This window comes from Gymnoscopelus braueri (assembly GCF_963280865.1).
Source record: "Gymnoscopelus braueri genome assembly, chromosome: 15".
In the NCBI taxonomy this organism is placed as follows: Eukaryota; Metazoa; Chordata; class Actinopteri; order Myctophiformes; family Myctophidae; genus Gymnoscopelus; species Gymnoscopelus braueri.
The window spans coordinates 18,970,771-18,988,650 of NC_137620.1; the positions used below are offsets into that span (position 1 = coordinate 18,970,771).

At 42.1% G+C, this 17,880-nt stretch overlaps 1 protein-coding gene across 1 annotated transcript in view; it reads right to left on the minus strand.

The window, feature by feature from the left end:
• Positions 1-12,645, minus strand: part of rin1b (Ras and Rab interactor 1b) — a gene marked incomplete at both ends in the record, with an annotated part of 59,782 nt that extends 47,137 nt beyond the window's left edge. Inside the window, 2 exon segments of the mRNA XM_080450830.1 lie at positions 11,755-12,022; positions 12,596-12,645. Coding sequence (XP_080306956.1) covers positions 11,755-12,022; positions 12,596-12,645 — 318 coding nt within the window.
• Positions 12,646-17,880: the final 5,235 nt, after the last annotated feature.

A 17,880-nucleotide genomic window follows, 5' to 3' on the forward strand; every position in this document is an offset into this window, starting at 1 on the left:
CCGGAAGGAATCGGATGAACCGGATCCAAAATTGAGGAACCGGAATCGGTTTCTGGAACCGTTTTTTTAAATCACACTGTCAGAGCTGGTATGTGGACACATCTGCTATACAATCATGTGTGTGAGTGTGGTAGGGTTGTGTTTGTGTTAGTGTGCATATAATCTCTCAAGACAGATTCTGCTAACAGCTGAATCTGTCAACACCACTGCTTAGTCCACTGCAAACATGTAATGTTGTTAGTGGACTAAGAAAGGGGAGGGGCCAAACCGAGTTCCTGTTTCTAGACAAAAAAGGAGGTGGTTCCCCTAGAGGCAAAAACTATATATTTCCTTCTTTTTTTACTGAATGGGTTCCCAGATTGGTGTGCATAATTGTGCACACCATTTGTGTGTGTAATGTGTATGAGTTTCTCTCTGTAATCATATGCATGCGTTTTGCACACACCTCTGTCTGTGTAATAAGGTGAGATAAACTTGTATCAGTACCTGGCTCTTACCTTAGTGTAAGGTTAGATGGCACCATCTCTGCCTACTCACTCAGAATGCTGCCTACCAATGACATCATGGGTGGTCATTTCAATCAAGATTTCAAACGTCTTATTTTTTTTATTTGATGCAAGAACAGTGGCTTCTATTTCAGTGTGCTAACTTTCCAGGAACAGAAAGGCTGTAGTTTCCATTAATCCCCACCAATTATGTCATTGGTAGGCACTAGGCAGGTTTCTGGACTGTCCACAGCCCACCTCTGAGACGCAGAGCAAGTTGACAGAAATGGCCCCATCTGATAATGAGCATTAAGGAGGACCAATTATGTAAGGGATAATTGCCACCGCACCAGTAGTTGTTGAGAAATAACACCCGACAGGATGATTAAACACCGAGGCGAAGCGAGGTATACTTAATAAATTAATTAATAAATTGACCCAAAAGTAACAACAAAACGAAGTATTTCCTTGCTTACAGTAATGAAAGTATTCCATAAGTGTTGTTCGCCCAGCGCAACACGGTTGCCTCGAAAAACAAGGAAGTGTTGATCAAATACAATACATTTTCGGTTATTGCATCGCCTAGCGGAGCGTTTCAAAAGACTCATTAACACAAGAAGTCAGAGTGTCACTAGTCTGTGTGTGTGTGTGTGTGTGTGTGTGTGTGTGTGTGTGTGTGTGTGTGTGTGTGTGTGTGTGTGTGTGTGTGTGTGTGTGTGTGAAAATGAGCATTCTTGCCAAATTCGGTGTGTTTACATTGCATTATCACTGTATGTAGTGTTTATCAAAATGCCCTGTCTCCGTCTAAACAAGCAATAATATATCAACCATGCCACTATATACTGTAACATTCTGTCACGTAATGTAATCTTTCTTCCTCTGAGCAGTGTCTCATATAAGTAGTTAGTTCACAACGTGGCCATTACAAAAAGAAAGTCCCACTTTTTTTGTTTCATACTGCTTGCTGAACTCTAGCTGAAGTTTGGCTCCATCATCCCCCAAGAGAATTCATGTAAGAAATCCTGCATCTTTTCATAGTCAAGAGTTGACAAAGGTTTGATGCTTCCACCACCTGAGACGTGCCTACAGACGTACGCCACTGTGTTCTAATTGGGGTACGAGGTTCACAAAATAACTGTCTGTCACGCTCTGCCAGCAATAAGCCTGACTTATACACTTGGTTGTCCGCAGGTGGCGCGTGCCTAAAATAGCAGATCTACAAGCTCACAATGCGCGTCGCTGTGCTGCGTCATTTTAAGATTTATTTGGCTATTCAAAAATAGCAGATATACAGTGCGGCATGAACTTTTAGATCTGCTATTTTTTGAAAAATCATGAAAATGTGTGCAAATCTTTGAATATATATTTTTTAAAGCAAACATTTGTAAAAAAAAAAAATTGTTCCACAGACCTCCAGAAGCAAAGATTTGAGTTAAAAATGTTGTTTAAAGAAATATATGTATTCAAAGACTTTCACAAATGTAGCGTGGCACTATGAGCTTGTAGATCTGCTATTTTCGAATAGCCAAAGTATTAGAATAATAATCTAAAATGACACAGATGCTCTGCCAGCAATAAACCCTGACTTATACTTGGTTGTCCGCAGGTGGCGTGCAACCGAAAAGAGCAGATCTACAAGCTCACGACGCGTCGCTGTGCGACGCGTCGTGAGCTTGTAGATCTGCTCTTTTCGGTGTCACGCCACCCACGCGCAGCTAAGTAGAGCGGCAGCACACTTTGTTGCACAAAGGGAAATTTCCATTATGGTGACAACTGCAAGTTGGGGTGATTTATATGGTCATTATCTAATTACACCAGGGCAAAAAAAACAAAACAATATGGATATTTTGAGACTAATCAGTTGCAACCCACTCATGTGTGTATTGTTTACATACTGTAGTACAAAATGTGGGATGGGTGAAGTGATATCTTTTCTTTTGTAACATGTTATTTTTCTACCGAAGATTCAAAACTATCAGTGCTCGACACACCACCTCTCACTGCCAAATGTATTCCAGGCCGGGCCAGGTTCCGTTTAGTCCCATGCCGTGCCATGCCATGCCAGGTCAAATAGCAAAGCTGAGGGATAGGAATAATAGATTTTCCCCCCCTTGAAATGAGGTGCCACTGGAATGGATGGAAAGTCAGAATCAATGGAAAAGGTTGTCTGAGGACTCCGGCTAGGGCTAAAAGCTGTATTTTACCACTTATGGGAGAATTGTATTCTTATAGCAAGACATGCCCCCTTGACTTGAGATACATGCCGTTCAGGGGGGGGGGGGCCTAATAGGGGGCCGTGCATGTTCTCTAAAAAGATAACATAATAGTCTGTGTCAGGGTGGAAACCTCATATGTCCAAAACTGTTACTTTTCAGGATTCAAATTCAAAAACAGCAAAAGTAGCAGATTTACAAGCTCGAAACTCGAAAGCGACGCGTTTCGAGCTTGTAGATCTGCTATTTTTTATACTTTCGTGTGACACGGTTAGTATGATCAAGTAGGGCGTTAATTTATGCAAAAAAACACAAAAGGGTAGAATATGGAGGTAGGAGGTTTCTTTCCGACAGCGACGATATACAGGATATACTGCATGTTGCCCTGCACGTACGGATGGCACAGAGGCAGTGGTGTAAAAAGTACACACATTTCTTAAAAGTATCAATACTGCAATGTAGAAAAAGTAGTAAAAGTCCGGAATTCAAAATTTACTTGAGTAAAAGTACCAAAAGTAGAAAGTACTCATTATGCAGAATGTCCCATTTCACAAGTTTTCAAATATATAAGATGTACTAAAATCTTTTGAAAGTAGCGATGCGACGCATTGAGAGCTTGTAGATCGGCTATTTTCAAATGGTTGAAGTGGGTAATGTATGTTTTGTAATCAAAATCAAAATCTACAAAGTAACTAGTAACTAAAGTGTTCAAATAATTGTAGTGGAGTAAAAGCACAATATTTGCCTCTGAGATGTAGTGGAGTAGAAGTAAAAGTATTGGAAATTGGAAATACTCCAGTAAAGTAAAAATACCTCAAAATTGTACTTAAGTACAGTACTTGAGTAAATGTACTTAGTTACTTTACACCACTGCACAGAGGAGGGAGAAATGTCATGCTTGAAAAGAAGCACTCCATTATGAAAGGTACCGTTAGGTTAGATAATATCAGATGCACTTGACAAGTGGGTGTGTGTAACGTATTGCTACCTGTATAAAATTAAGTGCCTTTTACAGCCAATTGGGTTCTTTTTTAGGGCGGAGAGGAGCATAATAGATTTTAGCCATATATAGCAACATCAGTTTTTCAGAAAACTCTTTAGAACAGTGGTTTAGAACAGTGGTTCTCAAAAATAGTAGATCTACAAGCTCACAGTGTGTCAGGGAGACCACCACTGCAGATGTGCTAGTTATAGTGTATCAAAATACTCTACTATATAGACTGGTAAATTATGTTGTATTCACTCGAATACTTCTGGAATGCAACTTTAAAAGTGTGCACTTATAAGCCTACCTGGAAATGTAGGAGCTGGCAAGACGGGGGAGACAAACACCCTTAGTGAACAAACACTCTGTGATTGCTAAATATAGAACTATTTAAAGGTAGGGTACGTGATTTTCTTTGGTTAAAATAAGTGTTAAATAGCTATATTCTGATAGTACTCATTGCTAAAGAGCTCTTTTTAAATAGAAAATGCATTTTCAGGTCAGGATAACAATTTGATCCAATCAGGATAGAGAACTCAGACAGGAAACAGATTAAACAAGTGAAATTAGAAGTAATGACACAAAGAAATGAGCAGACAACATTTGAACTGGAACACTATAAAAATGGAGATGATAAGAGCTGGAGAGACAGGGAGACTCCTGTTACTGAACAAACACTCTATAGCAATGAGTACTATCAGAATATAGTGCTTTAATAACAAAAAAACAAAAAACATCACTTACCCTACCTTTAACACTTGTTTCAACAAAGAAAATCTCTTAAACCCCGTTTAAGTCAATATCGTGTGTGCACTGCTGACACTGTGCCACACACATAGATTTGTGTAATATGCTATTTCTGACATAAAACTTCTCTGGGTGTTATCAGTAGCCATTAGCATAGTCACTACAATTCCAGGCTTTGAAACCTAGTGCAGGCGACACAAGGAAGCAATCTTCCATTGTTGTGTAACAGTGACCACAAGAGGACAATAGCCCACATTATCATTCTCTATAAGTAAACACATGATCGTTGTTGACATCAGCTCAGTTAGACTTCTATACTTCTTAAAATATTTCTCCAAATGAGTCAGCAAGGGAACCAGGGCAGGAATACACGCCTGTGTGTTTTAATCACTTCTAGCTTTTAGGCCCTTTATTTTGGGCATGTCAGTCATTATAGGTGTTATTATGTTTTAATATGTATCATTTTCAAATCGGTAGACCTACAAGTTGATAATACTTCCAATAATTTGCGATGCGTCGTCGTGAGCTTGTAGATCGGTTATTTTCGCCATTTATTGTATATCGTCTCTTTCGGGTGGAAACTTCATTATGTCCAAAACTATTACTTTCCAGGACAGAAATTCAAAAGTAGCAAAAGTAGCAGATCTACAAGCTTCGCGCTGCATTTTGAGCTTGTGGATCTGCTACTTTTGATGCTGTTGCGTGACGCTGTAGTATGATCAAGTAGGGCGTTAATTTACGGGGGGAAAAACACAAAAACGGTTTTGACCAATGAGCTCGACTCACAAGCTTGCGCACAGGGTTGCGCACACAGGTGACACTACTGCACATGCAAACTTTAGACTTGATTTTATTACCTTAATGAACATTGTCATAAATACTATTTGCTTCCAGTCGCTAGTGGAAGCGAACAACCAATAGCATTCATTTCCGGTTGCTTAGGATATGACACGATATGACACACAATATAGAAAGATGGCGGATTTGAAATTGATGAAAAATAGGCTTAATTTCCGCTCTGTAGAGTCTATGGGGGTAACGCTGTCCATTCTTTTTCACAGTCCATGTTTTTAGCTCTATGGGGTTGCCCCGTCACAGACGTGAGTCAACGTTACAGTATAGTGTGTCTTCTTCAGCTCAGAGAGGACAGACTGCATGGCCAAGAGACCCTGTGTCCCCTCCAACAGTTGGGACCGCCATGCCTGGGCGCTGTGATCACACTAACACCTACACAACACAGGGCAGGATACAGCGCTACTAGCACACACACACATACGGCACACGCACACACACACACACACACACACACACACACACACACGCGCGCGCGCGGGCGGGCGGGAGGGAAAATGCATAAACATTATGCCTACACACAGAGTTCCCACACATATTCCATTTCTAGACACACATGTGCTCACACACACACACACACACACACACACACACACACACACACACACACACACACACACACACACACACACACACACACACACACACGTACCACTTTGTTATGCCACCTCCAGACATATTGCACCATATAATCCCGCTCTGTCAATTCACAGACTTCATGTACAGTAGGAACAATATCGGAGCAACGGCAGGGTTTGAAGAGAAATGTGTCCTAAGACTATCCAACACTATTTAACCGTGAAATACATGCCAGTGTGTAATCTAAACAAATATAGGACAGTGGTTCTCAAAGTGGGGTCCAGGGACCATCTGGGTTCCTTGAGGGGGTTCCAAATGGACCCTTACAGGTCTGTAACTCTGAGAGTGTACAAATGGAACCAAATGAACCCGTAAGGGTCCATTTGGTTCCATTTGTACACTCTCAGAGTTATGGGGGTGCTTGAAATTAAAAGGTTTGAGAACCATTGATCTGGTAATAAATTAAATAAAAAATAAGCTACGAGTTAGTATAATTATAATGTAAATAGTACAGTGTGAGTATAAAACAGTAGAGCAACATCGACTGAAGCAATTAAAATATGACTGTAAATGAGATATCATCATCTCATAGACAGACAGACAGACAGACAGACAGACAGACAGACAGACAGCTGTCTGTCTACTGTATAAAGTGTAAACAGACAGACGGACAGACAGACAGACAGCTGTCTGTCTGCTGTATGAAGTGTAATAAGCAGCAGAAACAACTGAGAAGAAGGAAAATCACATCAACTCCCACGCAGACAAGACAGCACTTCAGTTTGGGAGTTATGTAACAGTCCCATCGTGTGAGATTATTACACTCATTCCACCCAGAGAAGGTGTGTGTGTGTGTGTGTGTGTGTGTGTGTGTGTGTGTGTGTGTGTGTGTGTGTGTGTGTGTGTGTGTGTGTGTGTGTGTGTGTGTGTGTGTGTGTGTGTGTGTGTGTGTGTGTGTGTGTGTGTGTGTGTGTGTGTGCGTGCGTGCGTGTCACCTCACCTGTCCCTTTGACTCCTATATGGAGCAGACTTTTACAAAAAAACAGTTGATATCAAAATACTGACTTACTGGCAGCAAGACAATATAAAGTGAAAATAAACTGTACTTCTCAGATCACAAACAAACCAGCGTAATTTGCATAATAGCGTGTTAATGTTTTGACAGTTATTGATTGTCTGGGCCGTTTAGAAAATTCTCAAATACTTTGTTGTTGAATGGATTTATAAAATCTACAACACCAGATTGGGTGTCAACCCTGCAGATGCTGAAATGAAAGACAGCATTATGGCTGACATCTTTTATTTAGCCCACTGGTTGGTTCTCAACATGAGACTCCCATGGGGGGTGTATGATTTGAGTTAGAAACCAAATGGACCCTAATTACTTGTCTGTAACTCAGAGAGTAAATGTTTCCATTTGTACATACCCTCAGAGTTAATACTGAGACTTTTAGCCTACAGTGTAGAATGGGGTCGTCCTATCTCTATATATATATATATTTTTTTTTTTAATCATAATATCAAATGGATGTCCATGGCCTAATAATAAGCTACTTGAAATTACTACTGAAATTAAAAAAGCTTAGGCTACTTGAGAGTCACATTTCCATTAACCAGGTATATAATCCATCACTGCCATCATCACCAAATCTAATTGCAAAGGACAAACAAAGTGTGAATGTCAAGACAATCATAGAATGCCTTATAAGCACTCAAGCAAACCACCACTTTGTTTTCACACTGACCATAAACTATGTTTAAACAAAACAAACGCCAACGCGCCGTGAACTTGTGGGCAGCAGGAGAAGAGAGAGAGATCTTCAGAGAGAGAGAGAGAGAAAGGAGCAAAAAATAACAATCACATGCACCACCAGATACGCCCCCACCACGGTCCACGCGTGTGTGTGCGTGCGTGCGTGCACAACTCTCAAGGAACTTAAGATGATTTTTTTTAAAGTGCCTTTGAATCAAATCACACGCTCTCCTCCTGAAACCACCTCTGCTTTTAAGTTATTGATAAAACAGTATTCCATCCATGCAGGTAGCTATGAAGCCACTTACCTTGGCTTTGTCTCGAGGTGGAGGCAGAAAGGTGCGTCGTCAGTCAGTCAGTCCCTCCGCGCTACTTTTTGGTGATGTTTTGGAGACACTATGGAGCCTTCTGGATCTGTAGGCTACTATCTATAACATAACGTCTGTGTCTGGCTCCCCCTTTCGTTTCATGCTTCGTTCATGCTCTTTTTTTTTTTCAAGAGAACGCAGCAGAATGGTGGCAAGGAGGAGGAGGAGGAGTGCTTTATTGTGTGTAATTCTCTGTATAAGCATCATGAGCTGAAGTGATACCCACCCCATACACACACACGCACGCACACGCGCGCGCGCGCGCGCACGCACGCACGCACGCACGCACACACACACACACACACACACACACACACACACACACACACACACACACACACACACACACACACACACACACACACACACACACACACACACACACACACACACACACACACACACACACACACACACACACACACACACACACACAGACAGTGGTGGGAAAAGTAGGCTACTCAATTTTTTTTTTTTACTATATTTAAAAGTATCATTAGGCCTACTCCAATGTCGGAACACTCTTTTACAAGTCCTGAATTCAAAATTGACTTGAGTAAAAGTAGGCTAGTACACAAGTATTGGTATCATCAAAATACTTAAAGCACCAAAAGTAGAAAGTACTCATTATGCAGAATGTGCCATTTTGCAGATGCAGGCATTAAATGCAGGCATTAAAATCTACAAAGTAACTAACAACACATTTCTTATAATTGTAGTGGAGTAAAAGTAAAATATTTGCCTCTGAGATGTAGTGGAGTAGAAGTAAAGTACAGAAAATGTACAGTAGCCTACTTGAGTAAATGTACTTAGTTACCTTACTGCCCCCAACACAGCTTCCCATGCATACACACTCCTCAGCAGGTTGTCAACTTGGCAAACTCCCACCTAAATCCCCTTCCTCTCTCTAGAATCTGACACAGTTTACAGGACAGACATACACAACCAGAGATAAAGGTTTTTGTTTTGTTTTTCCCACGCCTAATTTGGGTATGTTGTCGGACCTCAATGGAAATTATCTCGCTTTTTTGTGTTTTATTATCCTTTTTAGACTGTACAAACATGTAAGGCTACATACAGTAGGCTATAAGCATTTTCATCATAAAAGCCTCCAATCAATAAAATGATTATATAGGCTTTTTCGCCCCCATCATAATAAACCCACAGACTCGGTGCAGATCAATTTCGTAACGTAGCTCAATTCTTCAAGAGAACATAAGAGCTTGGAGCACCGGACGCATCAAAGTAGACTATTCATAAAGTGTATAAAACACCACATTTAGGGGTAACTGTATAAGTGTAAAGCAGTCGGCTAATCGGTCATTGCTACGTTTTCTATAATTATCTGTATACATTTAAAGGCTTTTATAAATGCTGTCTGGGGGATGGATGGATGGATGGATGGATGGGTAGATGATATAATATCATGGTGCGCTTTGGGTGTGTACGGGACACTGCATAATTCATATGCGAGGACATGCCATTGCGTGAACGGACACTGGAGGTCGCTATAGACCGTCCTTTATGCCCCGCCGTCAGTGCATCGCCATATAAGCTGACCCCATGCAACTGACTACGTACACTGTCAACTGAGAATGATATACTTTGCACGTTTGCTTCTAAGGATAGGCCTATAGGGGCATCTTTGACTAAATTATAATGTTATAAGTTTAGGACATTAAAATGTGTCCCTCTGCATTGGAGATAATTTGTAAAAACAAACAAAGGTATGGCACCCCCTACTGCCCTAGCCATAGAGTCATAATATACTTAGCCCTGAAACATGACAGTCATGGCGGAGCTTCAACCTGGTTTTGGCACTTTCTTCATTTACAACCCGTACATCTACATAAAAGTTCAGATTTCAAATATAAAGTGCAATTCCAGAAAGGCCTCTCCATTCCAGGCCAACCAGGCCGGCCGTTTAAAAAAAAACGGCCGAAATTTAAGTAAAACATTTATGGGCCTCTCTATCTGAGATTCCCAGGCTGAATTAGGGGCCCAGCACGTCCCTGATATTAGGCACCCATATCTTCCAAAGCCTCATCCAGCCCTACAACCCCTCCCGTTCACTCAGATCAGCTGACCACAGCTAAGCTAAACGTAAGGTGGCTGCTACATAGGTAACACAACACAGGGAAGCTATCAGAACCTTCCCTAAAACATCCGGGACAACGCTCCACACGTCCCAGACTCTGGCTCCCAGACTGTGGAATGAACTCCCCATTGCAGTCAGAACTGCAGACTTTTGATTGATTGATTGATTGATTGATTGATTGAATATTTTATTAGACAGAAATGTAAAACAGCACGAGTAGGCTACAGTCAAACACTAAAAGGAAAACACCAACAAAGTCCTTGCAGTCTTAGCCCTAGCCTTAATGACCTTGCAGGATTATGCAAAGGTTAAATTGTAATCTAGATAGCATGTTATGTAGACAGATGCCAGGTCAGGTCAGATTTTTGATATTCTACTGTTAGACTGATGATAGGTTCTTGGTTTACCTATGATTCTAGATTACTATTTCTATGCATTTGATGAATTACCTTGTGTTGTCCTTGCTTACTGTAAATCGCTCTGGATTAAGAGCATCTGTTAAATGCCTAAATTGTAAATTGTAAAAAAAACAAAAAGAAAACCCACTCTCACACAAACCTTTTAAACTTTTCTCCGTTTAAATAAACATATGTTTAAAGGAAAGAACAACCAAAGTCCCTAATGACTAGCCTATTTTGCATTCTATTCAAATGTCCTGTGTTTCTTTTATACTTCTCTTCTCGTCTTTAGTATTAACCTTTGTGCAACGGTGCAACCTGAGGCACTTTGCTATCCAAATAATCTTGCCTTAATTGCCACGGTCTAAATTGTTCTAACATCTCCCGTTTTGTAGCTTATCTGAATTTGAACCTTTTCCTACAAAAAGCCTGTAGATCATGTTGTATAGAGGCTACTGCAGTGGTGGTGGTGGTGTGTGTGTGTGTGTGTGTGTGTGTGTGTGTGTGTGTGTGTGTGTGTGTGTGTGTGTGTGTGTGTGTGTGTGTGTGTGTGTGTGTGTGTGTGCACGCACGTGCATTGTACATCTTGCACATGCCACATCACTCAGGGCAGTTCTTCCATTCATTCACCCAGTGAAAAAAAAACCAGCATCTCGATCAGCAGGCAGCCACTCGGAAACCACCAGCAGAATTAATTAATTCGAGCACGCACAGGCGGTCACATGCACGCGCTCACTCAGCGAGGCACACACAACTTGCCAATACCAACAGACAAATACATCCACGCATTCACACGTACATACTCAACTCTCTCTCTCTCTCTCTCTCTCTCTCTCTCTCTCTCTCTCTCTGTCTCTCTCTCTCTCACACACACACACACACACACACACACACACACACACACACACACACACACACACACACACACACACACACACACACACACACACACACACACACACACACACACACACACACGCGCCAGTGAGGTGTTTCCTCTTTCTGCTGCTGTCTTGCATAAGCACACAACAAGAACACACACGCGTGCACGTGCACACACACACACACACACACGCACACGCACACGCACACACACACACACACACACACACACACACACACACACACACACACACTCATGCAACACAGCGGCAGCTGCAGCATGCCCAGATGATGTCCCCAAACAGCAGCAGCAGACTCTGATGGCAGCATGGCGGACTGGCCCTCTATAGCAACAGGAGGTCCTCCAGAGGAGTGAGAAGTCAGCTCAGCTTACCACAACCAATAATGTGAGGAAGGCAGTGGGTCCGGACAACACCAACCTCTGTGTGCTGATGGTGTGCACTGAGCAGCTAGGTATATACCCTGCTCCGACCGGGACCTCTTCAAGCTCTCCCTGAGGCTGGAGAGGGTGGTGGGGGGGGGTGCCCCTCTGTGAAACCTCCTGCACTGTGCCAGTAGGCCTACCCGAGAAGGGACGTCTGTCCCCCTTGGTCCTCAGTGACTTCAGGCCAGTCGCTCTGACATCGCATGTCATGAAGATCCTAGATCAGGGGTCTTCAACAGGGTCAATTTTATACAATATGTAGTGGGGGCATCTCTCTCAGCTAAGGGGTCCTTGGCCTGAAAAACGTTGAAGAGCCCTGTCCTACAGTAGAGTGATTGGTCCTGAAGCACCTGAAACCGTAGGTGAGTGACTACCTTTACCCTCTGCAGTTAATGTACCAGGAGAACATGGGGGTAGTTCAGTCAGACAACTCTTGTATTGAATACATATATTTATTGAGCATAAATATATAGAGCGTATTTGCAGCACAAATATTTAAGCATATTTGGCGTTACGGCTCTGTCTCATTTCATTCATTCCCTGTAAGCATGAATTTAAAAAAAATGATTTGCCAACTAGATTTGACAGGGAATGGAATGAAATAAACCCCCATAAGGGAATCATAAAAACAGAGCCCACAGGTGGATGCTGAGGTGGTGGTGGGAGCACAAAAAAACTTCATAGAGCAGAGCACAAAGCAGCAGGAAGAGCAGCAAGATGGCAGAGCAGCAGCCAGAAGAATGGGCTTTGAGCAGGGAGGTTTAAATCATAGATATAGAAACCTAGATACCTCATTGGCCGCTGTAGTTCTTTGGAGCGACCTGTCTCTGCGGCCGCCATGTTCGGGAAGGCAGTCTTCTAATGCATATGCATAATGCAATGCTTATATCCATTGCTTATATCCATTGAAGCAGACGGTCTCTCCACTATTAAAATCATCAGAACTAGAGGTTTTCAACCGGGTTGTAACAAATGCCACACATGGAGTTACGGATCCAGTAGGCCTACACGTGGTTACATCTAAAATGCATATTTATCAATAGTCACAAAGCATTTCTGTCAGTCCAGTCACTGCAATAGACAATGTACTGTACATGAAATATGCCACATTGTAGAATTGCCTTTTCTGTCCTTAGCAACAGGAGGTCCTCCACATCCTCATCATGCTATACAGGTCAGAACACAGTTATGGACGTTTTAGGTCCAAACTTTAAATAATAACTACCACAATTAAATAAATAAAATCAACAATGAATTAAATATGTATTATTACATTTTTGGACCAAAAAACTTCTATTTGCTATCATTGAGTTTTGTTTTTGTTTTGACAAAAATAGCAAATACAAATTAAATTGGTTTGAGACACTGACAGGTGTTCTATTTTAATGGCACTGAAACCATAACACATAAAACTTCAAGACAGTTGAAAGCAATTATAACATCAAAGTCTCAGAGCAGTAGGCTATAATATAATGGTTAGTAAGTAAACAAATAAATAAAGTAAAATAATAAAAATCCCTGGAAGATAACTATTTTGCACAACTTTTGCCGTGCTCTGTAATTTATAGATTTGTAAAATTAAGACGCATCTAATGACAATAACATAACATATATGATGAAGGCTGTTGAACACGTTCTGAACCAATCTCATCCCAAGCTCCACACAATCTGACCATGTTTAGACTGCAGTAAAATCCCATTTATTTCACAAATCCGAGTGTTGAGTGGCCAACACTCGGATCAGTTGATCAGGATTTGGCAGTCCTTTGAGTTGTCTGCTTGAACTAGCTCCGCAGGCTTCGCATCATACGATGCTATCATCTACCTGCTAAATAGGGCCTATACCCACCTGGACCATGGGGCAGCACTGGACGAATCATGTTCTTTGAGTTCTCCAGTGCCTTCTACACCATCCAACCACACCATCTATCTGAGAAGCTCTCTGCTATGAAGGTAGACCATGGCCTGGTGACCTAGATCACTGACTATACCTCACTGGCAGACGCAGACCGCAATACGCCAGTCAGATATATAGTGTGCGGTATGGGTGTACCCCAGACTCAGAGCACAGTGGTCATTTCTTGGAATTTTGCTGAACATTTTATGTTTATAGTTTCCAGTCTAGCTTAATTGGCCACTCAGCCTTGATGAGTTCCACCTGTGGAAATACAAACAAATGTTTGATTGTGAATCATGATGGGGAAGTGCAATATGTCTTAGTGCAATATGTTTAAGAGCAAGTGCAATAATGAGTGCAATATAGAGAAGTGCAATACAAGTTTGATTGATTGAAATTTCAAGTTGTGCTGTTATGTCTTCCAGTGTAATTAGGCTGGACCATAGTCAGGATGGGGGGGGGGGGGGGGGGTGTTGTTGCAGTAGTGTGAAGAAGAAACCATTACTTACTGTAGTTCATGGAGATGTTTAATATGATTTTATGTGTGTTAATACGTCAGACTGCAGGGTTGACAGTCAGATGTGCTAGTTGTTTAGTACAGGTGTACAGCCTCACACACCGTCAATATCAACCGCATCACAGGTGTCAACACGTCAACACTGAACATGGTGCTTTGGTGGAGAGAGCTTTGCCGTTTTAGCACTCCTTCAACAGTAAAGGGTCAGAGCAAGCTGACAAAGCTGAGTTCCTTCAATGTTCTACCAGTCTGTGGTAGCCATGTGCCCTCTTCTTTGCTGTTGCATATTGGGGGAGTTACAGCAACATTAGGGACATCAACACTGAACAAGCTGGTGAAGAAAGCTGGCTCTGTCGCCGGTGCTAAACTGGACAGTGTGGCAGAGGTGGAGACAAGGAAGAAGCTGGAGGCGAAAGTGATGTGTTGTGGTCTGAAACGCTACGTGAGTACTAGCTCTTAATGAACTTACAGTATAGATACCGGTATGGACCATGTGGACACTACTCCTGTCAGTACACCTACACACGTGTGTGTGTGTGTGTGTGTGTGTGTGTGTGTGTGTGTGTGTGTGTGTGTGTGTGTGTGTGTGTGTGTGTGTGTGTGTGTGTGTGTGTGTGTGTTGATGCACAGCTGGTCTGAATCCTCTCAGGACATCGAGGACTCAGAATGTAAAAGGATAGCACTCACTGTACCTAACACAGAGTTGTGTGTGTGTGTGTGTGTGTGTGTGTGCGAGCATGGCTGTGTGCGTGTGTGTGATGGGTCTGGTGTCTATGTGCATGTGGGTGGCAGGTTGGGGAATGTGTGCATAATTTGTTGGTGGGTGGCCGGTTTGTGTCACAGTGTAGCTTGTGGCCTGTGTGTGTGTGTGTGTGTGTGTGTGTGTGTGTGTGTGTGTGTGTGTGTGTGTGTGTGTGTGTGTGTGTGTGTGTGTGTGTGTGTGCACACGCAGTGCAGTGTGCACCAGTAATATTCTGTTCAACATTGCTCATTACTTTACTCAATGTATAGTACATGAGGAGTAAAGTAATGAGTAACAGACATATACTGTATGTCCTCTACACTCTTTATTCTGCCATGTTTCAATCTGGGAACCCATTCAGTAAAAAAAAATGTTTTCTTTGTTTTTGCCTCTGGGGGCACAAACTATTTTCATGTTTAACAAGAACTCTGGTTTGGCTCCTCCCCTTTTCAGTCCACTTCCTTCTGGGTGCTCCCGTGTTTATTCCAACGAACAACAACATCACATGTTTAAGGCAGCTAACAGAATCTGTCTTGGGAGATTAGTTATGTTTAGACCCTTGAATATGACTTACTGTATACTTGACTTTACTGACGACCATTATCCCAAACATTGAAGAATAATATGAGTCCACACAACAGCTGCTGCTGTGAAACATTTAATATGCAAACAAACTCACAACGTTTCGACCAACAAGTGGCCTTCCTCAGCTGAAAATAAAAATATAAAGTTGTTGTGCGGACTGATTTTATTCTTCACTGTTCACGGTTTGTCCTTCACCAGCGTTTATATGGATGTGCATAACAATTCCTGTTGAAATCATTGTCGAAAACATAACTTGATTGATATTAGAGGAAGCCATTAGATTCAGTTCATCTCAGTATATGGTATAAAAATCAACTTACAGACTTGAAACGTGCTTTGAGATAAGTAAAGGAACATGTTAAGTATCATTGTGTGGTTATTCTTTTGTCAAAGTTATGTTATAATGAAGGCTTATTCCGTTTTACAGGGCTGATTGAGTTGAAAAGTCTAGCCGAAAATAGCCTCTGGAGATTGATTCACCAATGAAATTCAGCACTGACTCAGTTGGCAGGTCACGGATAACGCTGACTCAGCTATTGAGGCAAGTTTTTAATCGTTTTAATGAGTTTGGAGAAAATGTAAACAAACACAAAGTCTAAATACTGTATAAAGCCATCAATCTGACAAAACTGAAAAGGCTCTGTTTATGTACGATATAGCCTACTATGGCTGATACTGTGTGTGAATAGACAATGACAAGTATTGACGCTGACACACACACACACACACACACACACACACACACACACACACACACACACACACACACACACACACACACACACACACACACACACACACACACACACACAAATGCTTAGACTCTCACATTGCAGAATCTGCCTTTTGGCCTGGTGTCATACTCCACCCAGACCCTCAGGGCGTTGAGCATCTCTCCTCATGTCCGCTGCACTCAGCTCTCCTCCATCTCCTCTCCAGTTGTCTGCACTCTGCTCTGCTCCAACGTGACATTTAACTGCTGGATTTGACATCCACACTACGTGGGCGGGAAAACTCTCCCACCTGATTTACTCACTAACTTACAAGGAATCGCAAAAATGCGTCGCTTCACGCTGTGTTTCGAGCTCGCAGATCTGCTACTTCTGATTCTGATGCTTTTGTGTGACGCTGCAATATGATCAAGAAGGGCGTTCATTTGCGGGAAAAAACACACAACAAAATGTAACGTGGAGAGGTGAACGCAATCACCTTCATTGGACTGATAGGTTTTCTGTTAGAGTGCCCGGTGTGGGGATCGAGTTATTGGTGTCTTAAACACATGCTGTTCACATGTTGGGTGAACAGCAGAGGCCGCTGTGACTGGGAGTATAGTGATATACCGGTATGTGTGACACACACGCACGCACACGCACACATGTCAAGCAGGGGCAGCAGAGAGTTGTAGCAAAGATTGTTAATATAGAAAGATACACATTCTCCATTGGAGCCACTAGAGGCGAAGTAGTACACAAATCCTACAAATGGTCTCCTAAGTAGGCGTGGTTGTCCCCGACCATCCCACCACCCTCCCCCTCCCCTCTCCCTGGCTGACAACGTCATGTGGATGTGTATTTGTGTATTTTCTTCATTAAAGAAAATAAATGCTTTACATGTTTGAAAGTGCACTGTTGGCAAAGATGATTTTAAAGAAACCCCAAAAAATCCCACCACAAACTCACACGTATTATTCAGTCTTATCTTCTGCTAGATATGCTCCTAATTCTGCTCAACATAACAGGTCCTTTTATTTATAAGGTATAGATTTTACCACTAGAGACTATAATGTGTTTAGCATGAATGTTTAGCAAAATGTCATGATTCCCAAATCATACCCATCAACCAAGACAGTTAATAATGGAAAATGATATTATTGAGCATTGGAACACACATTTTATTTAATTTTTGAAATGTCCATAATGATTTCACGTAGGCCTACCACATTCACATATAGAATCTCAGTTTATTAGTTTTTAGAACATCTTATGGGGACAGAGCATAGAGTTCAAATCTAATATAATAATACAATATAATATAAGGGACAGACAGAGCCCTCTATGTCTCGTCCGTCCAGGGGCGCCGATGACGTGGGGGCGTCGGGGCTAGCGCCCCCACAGTCAATTGGTCAGCCCCCTCATGAATCTCAGATGTCAGGCTCAAACTTACAGTACCATTACTATTACCATTACTATAGCGGGGCGCAGATAGGTGTTAACGCGCCGCCGTTGACACCTAGAACAATTGCCCAGACAGAGAAACGGCTCGCGGCGGGGGGGGGGCGGGGCTATTGCGGCTCGAAAAATCGAACACAACTTGTTTAGACCAGGGGGACTCGGC